The sequence below is a fragment of the Eschscholzia californica genome, unplaced genomic scaffold (assembly GCF_041429995.1).
Source record: "Eschscholzia californica isolate CP2 unplaced genomic scaffold, dmEscCali1.0.p SCAF_4, whole genome shotgun sequence".
Classification (NCBI taxonomy): domain Eukaryota; kingdom Viridiplantae; phylum Streptophyta; class Magnoliopsida; order Ranunculales; family Papaveraceae; genus Eschscholzia; species Eschscholzia californica.
The window spans coordinates 57,704,023-57,721,965 of NW_028238461.1; the positions used below are offsets into that span (position 1 = coordinate 57,704,023).

The window sequence follows — 17,943 nt, forward strand, 5'->3', positions numbered from 1 at the left end:
GATGAAGGATTCAGATTTAAGTAATGTCGACGAATTTGCATCCATATCACTCATTCTTTCTAGTGTTGGTTTGGGTCCTCCCTTCACATACATTATGTTTTCTTCCCTGACTAATTGTTTATTCCTATAAATTAAATTTAGTGACGACGAAATATTTAGTAATTTGCATTTTATTTGATTCAATGAACAACTCCAACATTTCTTTTCTATTGTTTCTTTGAGTAGTGACAAGACCGAGTTTTTTTTATTTTTTTTTTCTATTGATAAAAAGGTTTGATGATCTACTCATGCACAGATGAACTTAGATATATATATATATATATATATATATGTGTGTGTGTGTGTGTGTGTGTCACCCAACAAAGTAGGAGTACTAGTAGTAGTACTGTAGTAGTAGTATCAAGTATGTATTGTATTTGATAGTGTAATTAAGATGATGTTTGTAATTAAATTCTTAGATGTAGAGAAGAGGGTACGTACGTACGTCTAAAACATGAAAGACTCCTGCCTGCATGCATTCATGCTGATTATTCTCTTCACTAAAACCCACGGATTTCACGCTGCCCTCCAAATCATAAACACACACACACACTGATGTAGGAAAAAGAAGAATCAAATTACCTCTTTCTCTCTATATATGTCTTTGTCTCTCTCTCTCTCTCTCTCTCCATAGAGACATAGAGACATAGAGTTGCATGCTCTAAAGGGAAGGGGGTATTACAAGTAGCTAGCTAGAAAGAAAGGAAGAAGATTAAATTATTAATTTTGGGTTTCCAATTAAATTGCCCCCTTAAGTTGTTGTAAAACACAAGACAGACAAGGGTCTTATTTGTTTAATTAATAATTTAATTAAAAAAATAAAGAAAATTGTTGTATTAAGTAGTCCAGTCCAATAGTCCTATACTCCTCATATATTGCCACATACATGAAGTAGATCAGCCCACCTATGTGCATGTAGTATTTTTTTATAATCTTGTCTCTCACGTGAAGTCCGTGTGGATTACCACATGCACCACCACCACCTACCATCTCTCAAAAGAAGAAGAATAACACATGCAATTTGTTTCATCTTTCCTATCTACTACTACTACTAGTATTTAAGATCCCCCACTTCTATCTCAACCAACTTAGGGTAATCATCCCCTACGTACAACTACTAATTACACAACTAGTTAGTTCATCATCATCAGTACTAGCTAGCACTTTTGGAAATAAATTGTTCAACATCAGCTGCCTGCAGTAATTTGGGGGTTAACGAATCTCTACATAATAACCAGTAATAATAAGCTAGGTAGAAAGCTGCAGTAAGAATGAAGGACAACAACACAACAACAACATCCTCCTCTTTTCTGACTAGTCTCAGATGGGGAGGTACTTCCAGCAGCCCTTCAGATGTAGCTGCCACAGGTCTAACTCTCCTCCTCAGTACTTCCACCTACCCAACTACTGCACTTGTCATCCTCGCTTCCATCTTCTTCATCTACTCCAAGTTCATCACCACCACCAAGAACTCTAAACACCAACTACCTCCTGGCCCCGTCCCATGGCCCGTTATCGGCAACCTCCCCGAATTGTTCCGCCAGAAGCCTACTTTCCGTTGGATAGAAGGACTCATGAAGAAGATGAACACTGACATTTTATGTATTCGTCTTGGTAGTACCCATATCATCTCTGTCAACAGCCCTGAGATTGCTAGAGAGTTTTTGAAAAAACACGATGCTATTTTTGCATCTAGGCCCATCACAATGGGGACCGAGTATTCTAGCCATGGCTTCTTATCTGTTGCCGTCGCACCCATGGGTGATCAGTGGAAGAAGATGAGAAGGGTGGTCGCTTCTGAAGTTATCTGTCCCGCTAGACTCCGTTGGCTTCACGACAAGAGATCCGAAGAAGCTGATAACCTAGTCCGACACATCTACAACCAATGCAACAACAAGCAGTCTCATGATGGTGAAGTTGTGGATGTTCGAAGTGTTTGTAGGATGTACAGTGGGAATGTTATAAGAAAATTGATGTTTAACAAGAGGTACTTTGGCAAGGGAAGAGAAGATGGAGGGTCAGGTCCTGAAGAAGAAGAACATGTCCAAGCACTATTCACTGTTCTTTCTCTACTCTATGCATTCAATGCATCAGACTTTGTTCCTAGGTTGAGAAGGTTGGATTTGGACGGCCATGAAAAGATCATGAGAAAAGCATCCTCCATTGTTAACCACTACCATGATCCTATTATCAATGAAAGAATTAAACAATGGAGATCACCCTCCTCCACCCATGATCACCTCCAGAAAACCCACCCAGAGGACCTCCTCGACGTTCTCATTTCCCTTAAGGAAGCTAATGGGAACCCCTTGCTCTCCCCCGATGAGATCAAAGCTCAATCTGCGGTACGTATAATTTTTTTAAGTATGTAGTAATTAAGATACTTTAAATATATAACTAATTAAGGGTACGTACGTATATAATTATTGCTTGCAGGATTTGATATACGCGTCGGTAGATAATCCATCAAATGCAGTTGAATGGGCACTGGCAGAGATGATCAACCAACCCGAAATTCTTCAAAAAGCAATAGAAGAAATTGACACTGTGGTAGGGAAAGATAGGCTGGTACAAGAATCCGATTTCCCACGTCTGAATTATGTCAAGTCGTGTGCTAGGGAAGCATTCCGTCTTCACCCCATTGCACCATTTAACCTCCCTCATGTTTCAAACGTGGATGCGGTGGTGGCAGGGTACTTCATCCCCAAAGGGAGTCAGGTGCTGCTAAGTCGAACAGGGCTAGGGCGGAACCCTAAAGTGTGGGATGAGCCACTTAAGTTCAAACCGGAGCGTCATTTGAATAAGGATGGATCGGGTGAAGTAGACCTAGTCGAGAATGACTTGAGGTTCATCTCGTTTAGCACGGGAAGGCGTGGGTGTATGGGTATCCCTCTCGGCTCGGCAATGACAGTCACCTTACTAGCCAGGCTTCTTCAGGGCTTCACCTGGAGTGCTCCTCCTGGTGAGTCAAAGATCGACCTCACTGAATCGACCCAAGATTTGTTTCTGGCTAAACCGCTATGCGCTTTGGCTAAGCCACGACTACCTGAGCAGGTTTACCCGATTAAGTAATTAATGAATCAGTGTCTTTGTTTTCCAAAGTACCTGCTGCTCCAGCTGAAAATGAAAAGTAAAAAAAAAAGAAACTTACTAGATCTCTACAATATTTAATAGATTTATCCTTGTTTTTCAATTAACTTAGGTGAGGTGTTTTTCTCTACTTTTTCTTTTAAATATTTTAAGTTCATAGAATAATCAAAACCAATTCTCTATTCTATAAATATTTATGTTCAACTCTTTTTCATTTGCAAGCCTCTCTCTCTCAATCTCTCTCTCTCTCTCCTCTAAAATATTGAAGGAACTATACTTGTTTTTATTGGGGAAAACTGCACATAGTAAGCCAAGAAACATCAAATTAAGCATCTATATTTATATTTTATATAAATATACAAAATGAGAACAATAATGTATAAAAAAAAGAAAACTCAGTTTGGTCGTTGAAATCAAACAACAAGCAACCAACTACAAGGACATTTAACAAGTAAAATGTTCTAACTCAAATCATACCCGTGTTGTCTAAAGAATTGATAAAAAAAAAAATTTGTGTTTCAAGATGCGGACGAAAATCAAATTTTAGCGTTCATATCTTTTTGACAAATTTTCAGCAAATTTGCAAGACCCAATGGTAATGTGGACGACTACAATTGGTCAACACGCTTGTCTTCCCATGGCCAGACTAATAAAAGCCCCCCACATCACTTTTGGACCTATAGTTGGCCTAGCTTTTGGAATGGTCCAAGGACAGACTGCCCACTTTTAGTAACTCATATTGGAGATATAGTATTGGGGAGTGCTACAAAAAATTGACTTAATTTATAACTTGAAGACGACACACTTTCACTAAAATGTCGTCTACTTTTTACCGGGGCCAGTCAGCAAGTCTTCATCTTTTGTACATTTAGCATTTTCTATATTCTTCACATACAATTGGAGGTGAGATGTCTTTTTATTTCTCAACCACTTACTATTTGCTAGGGTTACTAACAAAAACCTGGTTCTCTCCAACTCTAGTTTTTTAATGTGACCCTAATGAGTTGCCAAAAATCAACCTACTCAACAATAATAATTGAGTCAAATAATGTTGTTAGGCTTCAGGCCATTGTCTTGTTAGTGTTTGACTGGGTCATTATCAAGTTTATTACATCTACAATGTATCAAATGCCAAATATCACGACGTACGTAGATCGTAGTCGTCTTCCAAAAAAAACAATAATAATGGAGTCAAACTCATTAGTGTAAAAAAAAAAGGGCGGCCTATAGAAGTAAATCCACGGAGAGAATAAAAACTCGTTCCATATAAAGTAACAACATCCCTCTTCTTCTTCTTCTTCTTCTTTATATTCACCCCCAAAAAACTCAGGACCAGGGAGGGGGGTTTACAACAAATAAAACTTTTACAACAAAAGAGGACATATCTTTATTTTGGTTGGTGGGGTTGGAGCCCCAACCCCCGCCACCTGTGCAACACTCTCTACACATTTAAAAAAAAAAAAAAAACCAATCATCATCATCATGAGAGGAGGAACCATATCATACATACAATAGCAACTCCTGCTGTTGATCTGCTGCTGATGTGCCAAGGTAGTTTTTAGAGAGAGAGAGAGAGGAGCCGGTGGCCGTGGTGGTCGTTATGTGAGTTGGGTTAATCAACTCCTGCTGCTTATTTCACGTACTAAAGGGAGAGATCTCCCCCCACCCCTCAAGAAAGAAAAACAAACACACAATAAGATTATGTAAACAACACCCAGATAAGAATACAATCACAATATGAAACTATTCTGGGAGGGGTTTTCCCACTGGATCATTTTGTCCTGGAGATGAACCAGAAACGTCATCAACCTCGCACTCACGCCCCGCAGCTACTGAAGAAGAAGAAGCTAAGCATCCATTGTGAGCTGGCCTTTCCGGATCCACTGGATCCTTTTGTGACACCAGTTCGTTAGAGCTTGAGCTATTGGCCTGCTGCTGCTGCTGCTGATCGCTAACTAAGCTCCTAAGCCCTTGCTCTTTCAAATATGTATCCAACGGAAGACTGGCCTCCTGAAGAAGACTCATCATGCTCATATGTTCCGCTGCTGCTGCTCGTAACTCTCCTTCCCGATCGGGATCACAATTCAAATCGATCTTCCCGCCCTTGCCGCTCTCCATTTCCTTCTGGGTTTTAGACTGGCTCCCAGACTCCGACTCATTTGCTTGCTGCCACCCCTCATTCTCTGAAGCATCTGCAAGCAATGTTATGCATCTCGACACACTTTCTACTTCCATATCATCTTTGCAAATCTGCATTTTGTACTTGTGTGCAATCTCAGCCTCCTTCTCCGACTGCCTTTTCTTCTTTCTCATCATCAGAGTCTTAAATCGACGCTTCACTGTCATGCACACGTTGCACGTGCATGTGGGTTTGTGCTTCGGACCCTTCCCACTGGGGGGCTGGATGCAAACAATGCATGTGCAACCAGGACGATGACGTGGGTGTCTCGTGGTGGTCGCAACTGATGTTGTGCCTGACTCCCCTCCATTCTCTCCAAAAACAGCCGCAGTTGCTAACGTGTCCAGACCAGAGTGTTCATGTTCTTGCCCCAGCTTATGATTAGCTGCCTCTATTCTCTGTTTCTTCATATCTGTATAAGCAAAATAAAAGGTTAAGAACTAGTCTTTTAGATTCAGTTCAAAAGCATACAAAGATCACCATGGTCACTTCTAAGCATGAGTGGAATTCAACAACCTGAACTGCCAATTGAAAATTCTCATATTATAAGAATATGTTAATTCATCCTTACCTAAGTCCCTGCATAAAATGTAATTTCCTCTCAAACTATTCAGGCAGAGTGCTGTCTCGAGCAGCCATTAGATCTTATATCTTCAATATTTTGTTCAAAAATACTCTTTGAAGTTCGTCAAATACAAGTACACAACCTAGCATCTTAATTTACAGATTCACTTATCTTTCTCGAATTATACTTCATTTGAGTTCTTACAATTTTTGCATTAAATCCTAACATATATGATATATTTAACAAAATCAAATACCAAACTTGGCAACTAAATAACTAAGAGTTATATACAGATACATATTTTGCGATCCTTTCTCCATTCTGGGTACCAACATGTTTTCACCCTAGCATATGGAGATCCAGACCGTCATTGCGAAAGACACAAAATTACTAATATATATATTGCTGCGTGAAAGTCAGAATGATTACACAAAATATTTCAATAAAGCACCTCCATACTGAATTGCAACTATTGGTGGTTCGACAGTAGTTTCTTCTAGATTTTATGGCCGGTTTGGTTTCGATTGTTTTAAAATAGTTCGGGACACTTTGAGAGGTCCACACCTAATCAATCCACAGCTAATTTCTGGGGATTTTACTAGCTTAACATCAAAACAAGTATCTCCCAGTAGGGCAAAACCTCCAAGTAAATAAAAACAAATATTGAGTTTGCCGTGTACACCTAATCTGTTAGGTATGTATCAAAACATATATACATAGATTGAAGTGCAACAGATCCTAGTTTTCAAAAAAAAAAAAAAGTGCAACAGATCCTAAGAAGGTCCCAAGCCAATCCCATTACCGGGGATCAGGGGCTATCTGTTCCCGAACAGATCCGACCCTGATTGCTTAGAAATCAAGAAACACACACACATATATGGAAAGTAGAGCAATGCAATTGTAACGCAGAAACAAACCATGCATCTTCCTGGGAGTCGGATCAAATAATAAAAGCAACCCCAAACCAATAAGCAGCGTGGAAAATTAACTCTACCAAGCTCAATAAGATGAAGTCGCAGAATCAAAGGGAATAAGCATTTTCCATGTAGAACAGAAAAAGCATTACGAATACATCATACCCATATATAGTCTGAGAAGATTTTCCAGTTGCTTTGGACTTAAATCATCTGGTACAGAGCACGCACACCTGCCAGTATGTAATGATTAGTTGCCTTTCATAGGAAGATCTCCAAAAAACAATCTGCCACTGACCTATTTGGATCCCAAACATTGTCTATACATGTCCATATTGGAGGGAGAAGAACCTCAACAGGCAACCTCCTCCATTTCGAGCAACTGTCACATTGAGCCCATTGAGCCTGTTCCCTGCAATTATAAGTTCATTTTATTTAAGTCAGTTGCACAGTTTTCTTTAAATAAATACTTAATAAACTAAAATGTTACTACTATAAAATTATAAAGATCCAAAAGTAGGCTATTATATCTTATAATTGCTAAAGGTTGTACATACCCAGAGGCTGCAGATGTAAAAATAGTATTCTTCCCAAAAACTGGGGACTCCTGGAAGATGAAATATCATGAATAAATTAGAATGTGATATGACTACTTTACCTGAAACAATATGGGAACTAAACAAACAAAATTGAACCCCTAGATTTTTAGGTTGAATTTTTTTTCTCTGATTTTCTCATTTAAGGAAGTTTAATCTGCATATTTCCAAAGAATAATGTTTGTCTGCGCCAAATATCTGGCCTGAATCTAATGGACTGCTGGATTTCACCCTCTCTTTCTCTCTCTTGATTGTTGGGTGAAACCCAGCCAACCACGCAGATTCCGGCCATATTTTTCGGGCAGACTATCACCGTTGATCGCCAAATATCACCCATCAGTCATTTCTCTATTAACAGCTGAACCCCAGGAAAACAGTAACTATAGAGTGAATGGCATATATTAGGCCTTCCTGGGATTAGAGAGAGAATTGTGTATGAAACACGTCAGATTAAAAAAATTAAAATTTATATATTATACATAAGCTTTTGAAAGAAATCTAAAAATGTCTTACTTCGTACTCTTCGAACTCATGGTCCTCAATCACGACAATGCTTGGCTTGACACTTGGAGGTGGACGGAGCAAATTTTGTGCCTCTTCCCAAGTAATTTTCAGCTCTAGAGCAGCTTCACTATCCATGAGAAGCCTCTTACTTTTAGAACCAATGTTACGGCTCCTTTTCTTCTCTGGAACCTGCAGTTGCTGAAGCTGCAAGCTGTCATCTGATCTTCTAAATTGCTCAGTTTTACGCCATCTAACTTCGCTATCAGCTGAGTGAATAGGTACAGACAGGGCGTTTAGGTGGGGATCCATGCTTCCTTTCAGTGACTGAAGAAAGCCAGAGTAACCACTTATTATGGGTAGGTTCTCAATAACACCCGAAAAGAAAGAAGTGTTGGCAAGTGCACCATTAGCAATGGTAGATACTTGAGTATCCTGTTTAATTTATAGTTATATATTTATTCAGTAGTTAGAGTAACACAAAAGCAATCTGTGATTTTTATAGTGGGTAGCTGCAGACAACAGGGGTGAATTACCTGCTGAGTTACAGTGCTGGACTGTGATGCCTTTCGGAAACCCATAACAAGTTTACCTTCAGGATCTATCCTGCTGAATGTTACTGAAACACAAACCAACATTAGATGCAAACTTTTACTTATTAAGAGGAAGGTAGAAAGTAGAAAGGACACTCCAGTTTAATTAGTGCTTCATAAGTAATGTGTGATCAAGAAGAATACGTAAAACATATTCCCTGTGTCGCTGGGAATTATGTCAGAATTTCAGAATATTCCCATTTACACAGACCATATATATGATAAGTGTCACTTCTATAGCAAGAGAGGAAGAAAATTACCTCTATCACCAGCTTGTAGTTGCATGGACTGTATGCAAGGCGTTACACCCTCTAAGACATACATCCTGCTGTTGTTGTTGGGCCAAAATCTGAACTGAAAGAGCCACTCTTTCCCCTTGGCGTCTTGAATCCTTAGAGGAAGGCCTTCTGGTTGAGAGATAGGAGGAAAATATGCCTGTATAGGTGGAGCTCAAGAGATTTATAACCAAGCGATACCCTGAAAGGGTTTCTCTAAACGTAAAACTATATATAGATGTGTATGTAGACTAAGGCAGACATCTAGAAAAAAGTATCACTACCCACCTCTGCACATGCTTTGGGAAGCACTAAGCGACCAATACGACCAGCATCACTCGCACTAAGAACCTTCTCAAACAATGGCACAATAGTGGAATTTGAACTTGAAGACAAAAGTCAAGGAAAAAAATTGTGAAATGAATCAAATTATACTATTAAAATAACAGGACCATAAAACCCAGAGCAAAATCATATTAAAAAAATAGAAAACCATCAAGGATACTCTCCAGATATCTGCTGTAATTCTTGTTCTGTAATCCTTGGCCAATAACGCGGAAGCAATTGGTTCCTTCCCCGTCCTTCAACAGGTGGTCTTGCTACACGAATCTGCGGAAGCATATCTTTTGTTGCCTCTGGACCTATGCCAAGGCCCAGCTTTGGGGGCTTTGGCATTAGATGGCGAGATCTGTGCACCTGCTGAAAGGAAGGGTGTTGTTTGGTACGGTCCCTTCCTTCAACGACCATACCAGACATAGGTAGTGTGAGATTTGAGGTTGCTAATGAAGCACCAAGATTGATACTCAGACATGTTTGACTTAATGAATCGTGTATGCTTTTTAGCTCCAGTAGTTCTTTGTTGTCGTCTCTTCTGGTAATCTGACATGATACAATGGATGGTTGATTTAAGTTTGAAAAGCTTGTGTTTCCGACATCACCAATGGAAGGCATAATATTCTCTCTTTTGATTTGGCTAAGCAATCCACTTGGGTCATTTTTCAGAGATTGAAGCAAGTCGCTTTGGTCGTCTTCTACTGCATTTTTTCCTATTTGCAATAGCTTTCCCATTTCAATGCCATCAGCATCCAGTTTATTTTCCATGGAAGAGGATCTGAACTTCCTCACATTATTTGAGATTGTTGAACCAACCCCGTTCGGCTTTTCATCAACTGGTGTCTGCATGAAATTACGATGAGAATGAAACAACCAAGGTCTAAGAGACAGAATTCCTCTTGGAACATTTTTAAGATATGAGGAAAAATAACAGCCACGAGTACACTAATGTGTCAATATCCTAAGCTATTTTAAAAGAATTGTCAACTCCTCTTGAATATATCTTGTTAAAAAAGTTGAATTCAACATAAGAATCCATCTTGGCCCTTGCTAGTGTTGTAATGATGCCTGAATTTGAGGTGTCGCATAAGAAGAATTGGATATTGTAACAAATATATCAATATTTAATAACAGATGAAGTAACAAGAAGAGTATAAACATCTTACTAAAGGTTGCTCCAAATTCTTCATGCAGTTGATGCACTCCACACCTCCATTATCAAGTAGTTGAAGCAAAGACCTTGAAGCAATACACCCACAATGAAGACGCTGCAATTACAAAATTAAATCCCAAGTAAGACGAGAGGGAAAGGAAACAAAATACTAAAGAGAACACAATAAAATAGCAGGGCTACCTTGCCACATGAACTGCACTCCCTCCAACCAGACTCTTTTTGATGGAATGTCTCACAGAAAACCAATTGATCATAAGCAGACCTAGAAGAGATGTTAGTTAGTAGCTGATCAATTAATTGGATAGGAGTACTAACTAATACAGGAAACGGATTGATTCTTGATTTGAAAAAATAAAAAATAAGGTTAATGGTCAGTCACACAATAGGAGTTGTTAGTGTAATAATATAGATAGTATTGGAAAAAAAAAAAAAAAAGTATGAAACGGGTTTGCACGACGAAAAAGACTAGAAATGTGATGTAGAAGAAGGACGTATTTGGAAACAAAACTGAACTAGAGCTAGTGACTTGTGAGGGGTGGTGGTTCACATTTCATTTTAGGTACAATACAGAATGAGGAGGTTATCAATGTTGTTGTTGTTGTTTGGGAGAATTTGGATAAAATGTAGGGGCTAGGCAGTAGTAGCCTATCCATCCTGAAGAAGCTAGAGTAATTAATAATTGTATGTGGGAATTTCTTACTAAAAAAATCTCTAATAAGTATATTGATGAATAAATTAGAAAGAGAGGCAAATATATATAGCTAGCTAGGGCAAGTATGGTTGGCTAAAAATAGTAAAAGGGAAACGAAATAAAAATGAAATGAAAGGAAAGATATGTTACCCGCAGTTATGACAGAGATTGGCGAATCCATGACCAGATCGAAGGTCCCATCCCTTCTTCCATTCGATCGAGGATGTTGCCCTACAAAACACATTCATGCAAACCACCACCCCCACCTTGCTTTTGCTCTTGCACTTGCTCGAAGACGAAGAAGCCATCATCATCAAATTCAAATCTCCTCAGAAATAATAATAATAACCGACGACATTATCTGAAACCCTAACTTGGATTTGTAAATACCTCCTCCTTGCACTTGCAGGCATGATTCCCTGTTAAAACTTACTTATATATTTATTCAAATTAACAGCTACATAGTTCGATCGGATTTGGAATCGGATCTTGGTACTTTGGTAGGTAAAGTATTTGGGATAGGCGATCCAAGTTATTCTTCCTCCTCCTACTACTACTTACTCTAAGGATGCATGTCAAACGATGCATGCACGACGACGACGACCCTATCTATCTATCTATCTATATGTAGCTCCGAAATTAACCCGGCAGGGAGGGAGGAATCAAATTCTCTTTCTCTCTCTACAATAAAAGGAGAAAAAACAAACACTGTGAAGGAAAAGGGGAAGGAGAAGGAGTGGGGACAAAAGAAAAGAAGAAGAGTATGGTTTAAGCTGCTGTTACTGCCTGCGCCACCAAGTAAGGCGCTCACCGAACCCAAGGAAAAAAGGAACTCTTTTCATCCACCAGGCTCCTCCCCCTGGACCCGAACCGACCCGACCCGACCCGACCCGACCGTCGTATTCACCCAACTAAAATCGACACTTACTCACCCCCCACTTTTTACTCTTTTAACAACAACACATGACCTACTTTTACCAACATCAACTCCCTCCCTTTTTTTTTTGATGAAGGAAACTCCCTCTCTTGCCATTTTTGCAACCCAAATTTACTCCTACAAGACCTCGAATCCCGTGATTTATTGACTTTTTTTTTTTTTTTTTTGACGAAGAGTGATTTATTGACTTGGGATATGGAAGATATAATAAATTTAATCCTAAGACAGCAGTAACTTTTTTTGTTATTTTGTTGAACTAAGACAGCAGTAACTTAATTCAACAGAAAAAAAAAAAAAAACAAAAAAAAGACAGCAGTAACATCTTTAGAACAACAGTATATGACTTTATGTCCAACTACTAAATAAAAACTTGCAACCGAAAAAACTACTAAACCAAAACCTGATCGAATTAAATTAATAATAGATAATCATTATTATTTTGGACCTTTCATTTTGGGTGCTTGATAAGAGTATTTCTTTTTTAACCTTATAATCTTAGGTTCTGATTCTTAATTCGAGTTTCAATAGAAATATAAAAATATTTTAAAGAAATTCTTTTCTCTTGTTTATTATAAACTAGAAAAAAAAAAAAGTCAATTAGATGTGATTGAAGGAAGAAAATGTCTCATCAAAATAATATAATGGTTTATGTTGAAACTTGAGCAATATTTATTTTAAAAGATCAATGTACTTAATAATTTAACTAAATTCGTCAAATACAGGTTATAAGTCACCATTTTTTTCGGCTTTACCCAGTCACATCTACATTAACTTTTTTTTCTAGTTGATAATAAACAAGAGATAAAATTTTAATTAAATTATTAAGTGGAGAAAAAAAATACCTTTAAAATATAATGTCTCATCAGAAATATAATGGGTTGCATTGAAATTTGAGCTATATTTGTTTTAAAAGATTAGTGCAACGGGAAAAAAAAAAGAGTCAAAGTTTAATTGTCTAAAAAAACACTTCTTAGGCTTTCCCTCAGGGGCAGGTGAAATGTCATTTGTAACTGTTAACTCATAATTAACCAAAATTGTGTCATCTCCAAATAGTAGATATATTACTCCTTTTTACTCTTGTTATCTTGTAAATGTATCCTAAAGTAATTATTTCAACTTGAATTTTAACAAACTCTAAAAGTAGACCAGCAAAAACTTAGAAGATTTATTGGTTCTTGTAGTGTTACTAAATCTGAATTATTCTATTATTAAAATCTTGTTACATCTTCGAAGCAGTTGTGACGTTGATTTAAACAAAAAAAAGAGGAATAGTGGTATGAGAAAAAATATATCTCATCTACTTCTGAAGTAACTGATATTTAGTTTTCTATTTAATTCAAATTTTCTCACAATTTGAAGAGTTGAAGAAAATTTTGAATTCAATACAACACTGCTTAATTGATATATTATGTGAACCTTATGAGGATTAAATATTTTTTACTTAAAAGTTTATAAATTCAACTATGCTGCATTTAGATTACTATAATCAATAAGGGAAGTATGCATTGCAACTATATCTTTTACAACTTCAACAAAAAAATAACGACATCAATATAAGTTTTTTTTTAATGAGATGACATCAATATAAGTTGTCAGGTGAATTGAACTTTTAAGGGTTAAAAATAAAAAATATTTATAGTTGGTTAAAACTTAATTTTTATTAGGGATTATTAGGGTGTAAATAATGTAGTTGGGCTTTAGGCCATTGTCATGTTGGGCTATAGGCCCGGTCTTGTTTCAGTTTGAGTGGGCAGTTATTGAGCGTATCACATCTTTGATGTATCAATGCCAAATGTAACGACATACGTAGATCGTAGTCGAATTCCAAAAAAAAAAAAAAAAAAAAAAAAAAAAAAAAAAAACTTAATTTTTATATTTAAGTTCGAAATCCTGAAAATGATATAATCAAATCAAAACATTTTATGATTTACCACGTGGCCTTCTAGGCACATTGGTAGACGGACTTCTTAAAGAAAATCTAGAGGGTAAAGAGTAATTTTTTATTGGCCCTTTAGATATAGCCGATTTGATCCTTGTACGTGAAACACAATCTTTTGACCCCTAAACTAACCATTCGGTTAATACAAAAGTAGATTTTATTGTGTTTTTCAAGTCTCTATGGACCAAAATGACAACTTGTTCTATAAAAAGGTCGTCGTTAATGTCCACCACTATGGACCAAAATGACAACTTGTTCCATAAAAAGGTTGTCGACGATGTCCACTAATAGTCCTTCAGATCTCTATGTACCAATAATGACAACTTGTTTCATAAAAAGGTCGTCGATAATGTCCACCGATAGTCTCCTTACGACCCTTCTGGCAAGTAAGAAAGAAGGAAATACTTTTGAAATAGGTTAAAAAAGGACAAAAAATATTTGAAAATTAAATGTGCCTAGTAGAAGGTTGCGGCTTTGGGGAATAAAGAAAATTCTCCAGAGAATAAATTCTCGAGGGAATCCAGATTTTTTTTAAAATTCTCCGGGCAAAATTTTTATGGGGAATACAGAATACATTTTTTTGAAAGTTCTCCTCCATCTCATCTGTTCTCTCTGCCACTTCATCTTCTCGACACCTCATCACCTTCTCTGGCGAAAGTCGCCGGCCGACTAATTTTCCGGCCGGCGACCTTCAAACATAAAAAATTTGAGAGACCAAAGACAATCCATCTCATGAATTTGAGAACCCAAGCTAACATCTAAAATGTCACATGAATCACGATTCCATAATTGGGGAGGTGAGCTTCGCTCAGCCGACAATGGAAGATTAATATCGGGAGGACGGGAAAGAATTATCTGCCTATTAATCTCCAACTCTTCATGGGATGCAGTACAGGAAGAATCCATAGAAAGTTGTGTTGATGGGTGGTGGTTTTCCATGGATAGTGTCGTCAACAGAGCTTCACCCATTTCTTCTAGTATTGTTTAGGGTTTCTTTATTGATGGTGTTGTAAGATTTTCATTCAAAACAAGCATTCTTCAGCCATCAAGTAATCTCACAAATTTAACATAAGAAACTCATCTATTTAGAACTAAAAAATCTATTTACAGAATGATGAACAACTAATCTACGCGAGAATTATAGAAACCTAAACTATCAATGGTGATTAATCAAGCCCAGCTTTCTGGAATTATGAAAACAAGTGAGTATATAAGGTAATAAGAATTGAAACAATATAGGGGGAATTACTGAAACCCCCACCTTTTCAATATGCACATTACTGAAACCCCCACCTTTCATTTATAATTACAAAAACCTCCACCTTTTTGAATTTTTCCGTCACATTTAACGGGGTAGGGCCGTTAGTGAGGTGGAATGACCGAAAAGCCCATTTGTTAAACAAGCCCACCCTTTATGAATGAAAAAAAACTGGGCGCCTCCGAGAAAACACGTGGGGGCAAATAACCTAATCTTTCTCCCCCACGGGAAATAGCCAAGACGAGCAGCTCCTTCGGTTCTCTCTCTCTATCCATCTCTTGTAATTCTCCATTGAAGGTTATCTCTCTCTCCCTTAACCGAATGTTCTATCTCTCTATCTCTCTCTTGTAATCCTCCATTGAAGGTTCTCTCTCTCTCCCTTAACCGAAGGTACTCTCTCTCTAGGGTTTAGTTTTATGGTTTATAGTTTGGGTTAAATAGAACTTGTTAGGGTTTATAGTTTGGTTTATAGTTTTATGGTCTTCTCAAGCTCATGAACAAGCAAATATGGAGTGGGTGATGGGCCATCCGAGACTTCCAAATTCCTCTTATGTGGAGGAACATATGCCATCTTACTGGAACTTGATGACTTACATTAAAAAAAAAATCAAACGAAATACTTGTATAAAACCCCATTAAAGTGGAGTAACTTGAGTGGAATGTCAGGTCATCCTCCTGTTTCCATCACTACCGACCATGATCGTGTTATACGATCGGCTATCACACAAGTATTACCAGAGTCTCGACATCGTTTTTGCAAGTGGCATATTTTCAAAGAATCCCAAGAGAAGTTGTCTCGTGCATTTCTAAACGCCCAAATCTAGAAGCGGAACTTCATAAATGTGTGAACTTGACAGAGTCAATTGAGGAGTTCGAATCTTGGTGGTTGGCTCTAGTTGATAGTTATGGTCTCAGGGAACATGAATGGCTTTAGTCGATATATATTGATAGGCGACAATGGGTACCGGTTTACTTGCGAGATACATTCTTTGCTGAAATGTCTATAACCCAAAGAAGTGATAGCATAAACTCATTTTTTGATGGGTATGTGAATGCGTCAACCACCCTGCAGCAATTTGTTAAACAATACGAGAAGGCTCTCGAGAATCGGTACGAGAAAGAAGTGAAAGCAGATTATGAAACCATAAACACAACTCCGGTCCTCAAGACCCCATCACCCATGGAGAAACAAGCCGCTGATCTTTACACGAGAAAGTTATTTATCAAATTTCAGGAAGAGTTAGTTGAGACACTTACTTTCATGGCAACAAAAATGGAAGATGAAGGAGTCATTACTACTTATCGAGTCGCCAAATTTGGGGAAGATCATAAATCGTACATTGTTAGATCAAATGTTCTTGGGATAAGAGCAACTTGTAGTTGTCAGATGTTCGAGTTCTCAGGCCTCCTCTGTAGGCATATATTGACAGTCTTCCGTGTGACGAATGTTCTTACTCTTCCGCCTCATTATGTCTTGAAAAGGTGGACTAGGAACGCCAAGAGTGGTGTTATACTAGAAGATCGTGCAAGTGACTTATTGATTAGTTCTCGTGAATCTGCTACAGTCAGATACAACAATTTGCGTGACGAGGCTTTAAAGTATGTAGATGAAGGAGCAAAGAGTGTGGATATATACACTGTGGCAATGGAATGTCTTCAAGAGGCTTCAAAACAGGTGGCTCTAGCAAAAAAGAATGGTGGAAGACTTCCTTTAGTCAATGGAAGTAGCCGGTCAGATGGAGTTACTGATGGATGTTGTACCACCTCACACATTGTGCATCCTCACACAAGCATTCTATTTATATATTTGGTAGTAAACCTTGATTTTATAGTAAAATCACTTACCATTTTATATCCAGCTAGCCGTATTGAATACTTATAACATTAAGAAATTGTTATCTTCGACATGACTATGATATTATGTCGGTAACAGACCTGTAGGTTTTCAGTTCATATGAATGTTGCTTTTGACTTTACTCCTAATTATTATAAAGTCTCTCATAACAAGAACCCAAAGTAGTTAACTATTCTAATAATTCATATACCCCACCACCACCACCACCACCTCCATAATCAATTACAAAAGGTGGGGGTTTTAGTAAGTTTATTATGAAAAGGTGGGGGTTTTAGTAAGAGGGGTAACAAAGTAATATTTAAAAGTATAAAGTTAAATCTAACATAATTTTTAAAAAGGTGGGGGTTTTTGTAATTATAAATGGAAGGTGGGGGTTTCAGTAATCTGCATTATGAAAAGGTGGGGGTTTCAGTAATTGCCCCAACAATATATGTAAAAAGGGAACTTTTCTTCAGAAACCCTAGAATGAGACGCCTAAAGAAAACCCTAGATTCCTGAACTAAATTAGAACATGAACATAGTAGTTATGAAATCCTTCAAAAGGATTAACTACTTGAAAATATTAATAGAGTTGACATGCTAATAAATCTAAGAAACCCTAGAGAGAGAAAACCAATAACTGAGATCAACTTCGGGGAACCTACGATTACCTTCAAAGTTAGAGAGTGATATGTTCTAGAGAGAGAGAAAAGAAATTAGAGAGAGAGAGAAAATTTTAAAAAAAAGTTTTTTTTTTTTTATGTTTGAAGGTCACCGGCCGGAAAATTGGCCGGTCGGCGACTTTCGCCGGAGAAGATGATGAGGTGTCGAGAAGACGAAGTGGCAGAGAGAGGTGATGAGATGGAGGAGCCTTTTTTATAACATCTTCTAAAATTAGAAGCCCCTTAACAATAAAAAGAAACATAAAAAGTCAATCTTATTGACTAGTTTTAAGAAAAGTCTTTATACCCCGGAGAATTTTCTTTATTCCCCAAAACCGCGGCCCTAGTAGAAATAGCGTCTCT

The 17,943-nt window shown here is 37.7% G+C and overlaps 2 protein-coding genes and 1 pseudogene across 3 annotated transcripts; 2 read left to right on the plus strand and 1 right to left on the minus strand.

The window, feature by feature from the left end:
- Positions 1-603: 603 nt before the first annotated feature.
- On the plus strand, positions 604-3,320 carry LOC147546820 (tryptophan N-monooxygenase CYP79A68-like). The gene is made up of 2 exons (XM_086673461.1): positions 604-2,384; positions 2,476-3,320. The coding sequence occupies exons 1-2, from the start codon at positions 1,311-1,313 to the stop codon at positions 3,109-3,111; spliced, it is 1,710 nt and encodes a 569-aa protein (XP_086529587.1). The 5' UTR covers positions 604-1,310; the 3' UTR covers positions 3,112-3,320.
- Positions 3,321-4,372: 1,052 nt separating this feature from the next.
- Positions 4,373-12,258, minus strand: LOC147546821 (B3 domain-containing transcription repressor VAL2-like). Of its 2 annotated transcripts, none has more exons than XM_086673462.1 (12): positions 11,101-12,258; positions 10,440-10,521; positions 10,252-10,353; positions 9,258-9,928; positions 9,041-9,137; positions 8,738-8,912; positions 8,421-8,503; positions 7,897-8,319; positions 7,345-7,394; positions 7,086-7,199; positions 6,953-7,020; positions 4,373-5,720 (listed from the first exon to the last, which is right to left on the minus strand). In XM_086673462.1, exons 1-12 carry the CDS (start codon positions 11,262-11,264, stop codon positions 4,873-4,875), a joined length of 2,877 nt encoding a protein of 958 aa, XP_086529588.1. In that variant the 5' UTR covers positions 11,265-12,258; the 3' UTR covers positions 4,373-4,872. The 2 variants fall into 2 exon arrangements, with proteins under 2 accessions (XP_086529588.1, XP_086529590.1); XM_086673464.1 differs by having other exon boundaries at positions 7,897-8,211; positions 11,101-12,195.
- A 3,374-nt stretch (positions 12,259-15,632) lies between these two features.
- On the plus strand, positions 15,633-16,966 carry LOC147546822 (protein FAR1-RELATED SEQUENCE 5 pseudogene; annotated as a pseudogene).
- The last annotated feature ends 977 nt before the right edge of the window (positions 16,967-17,943 follow it).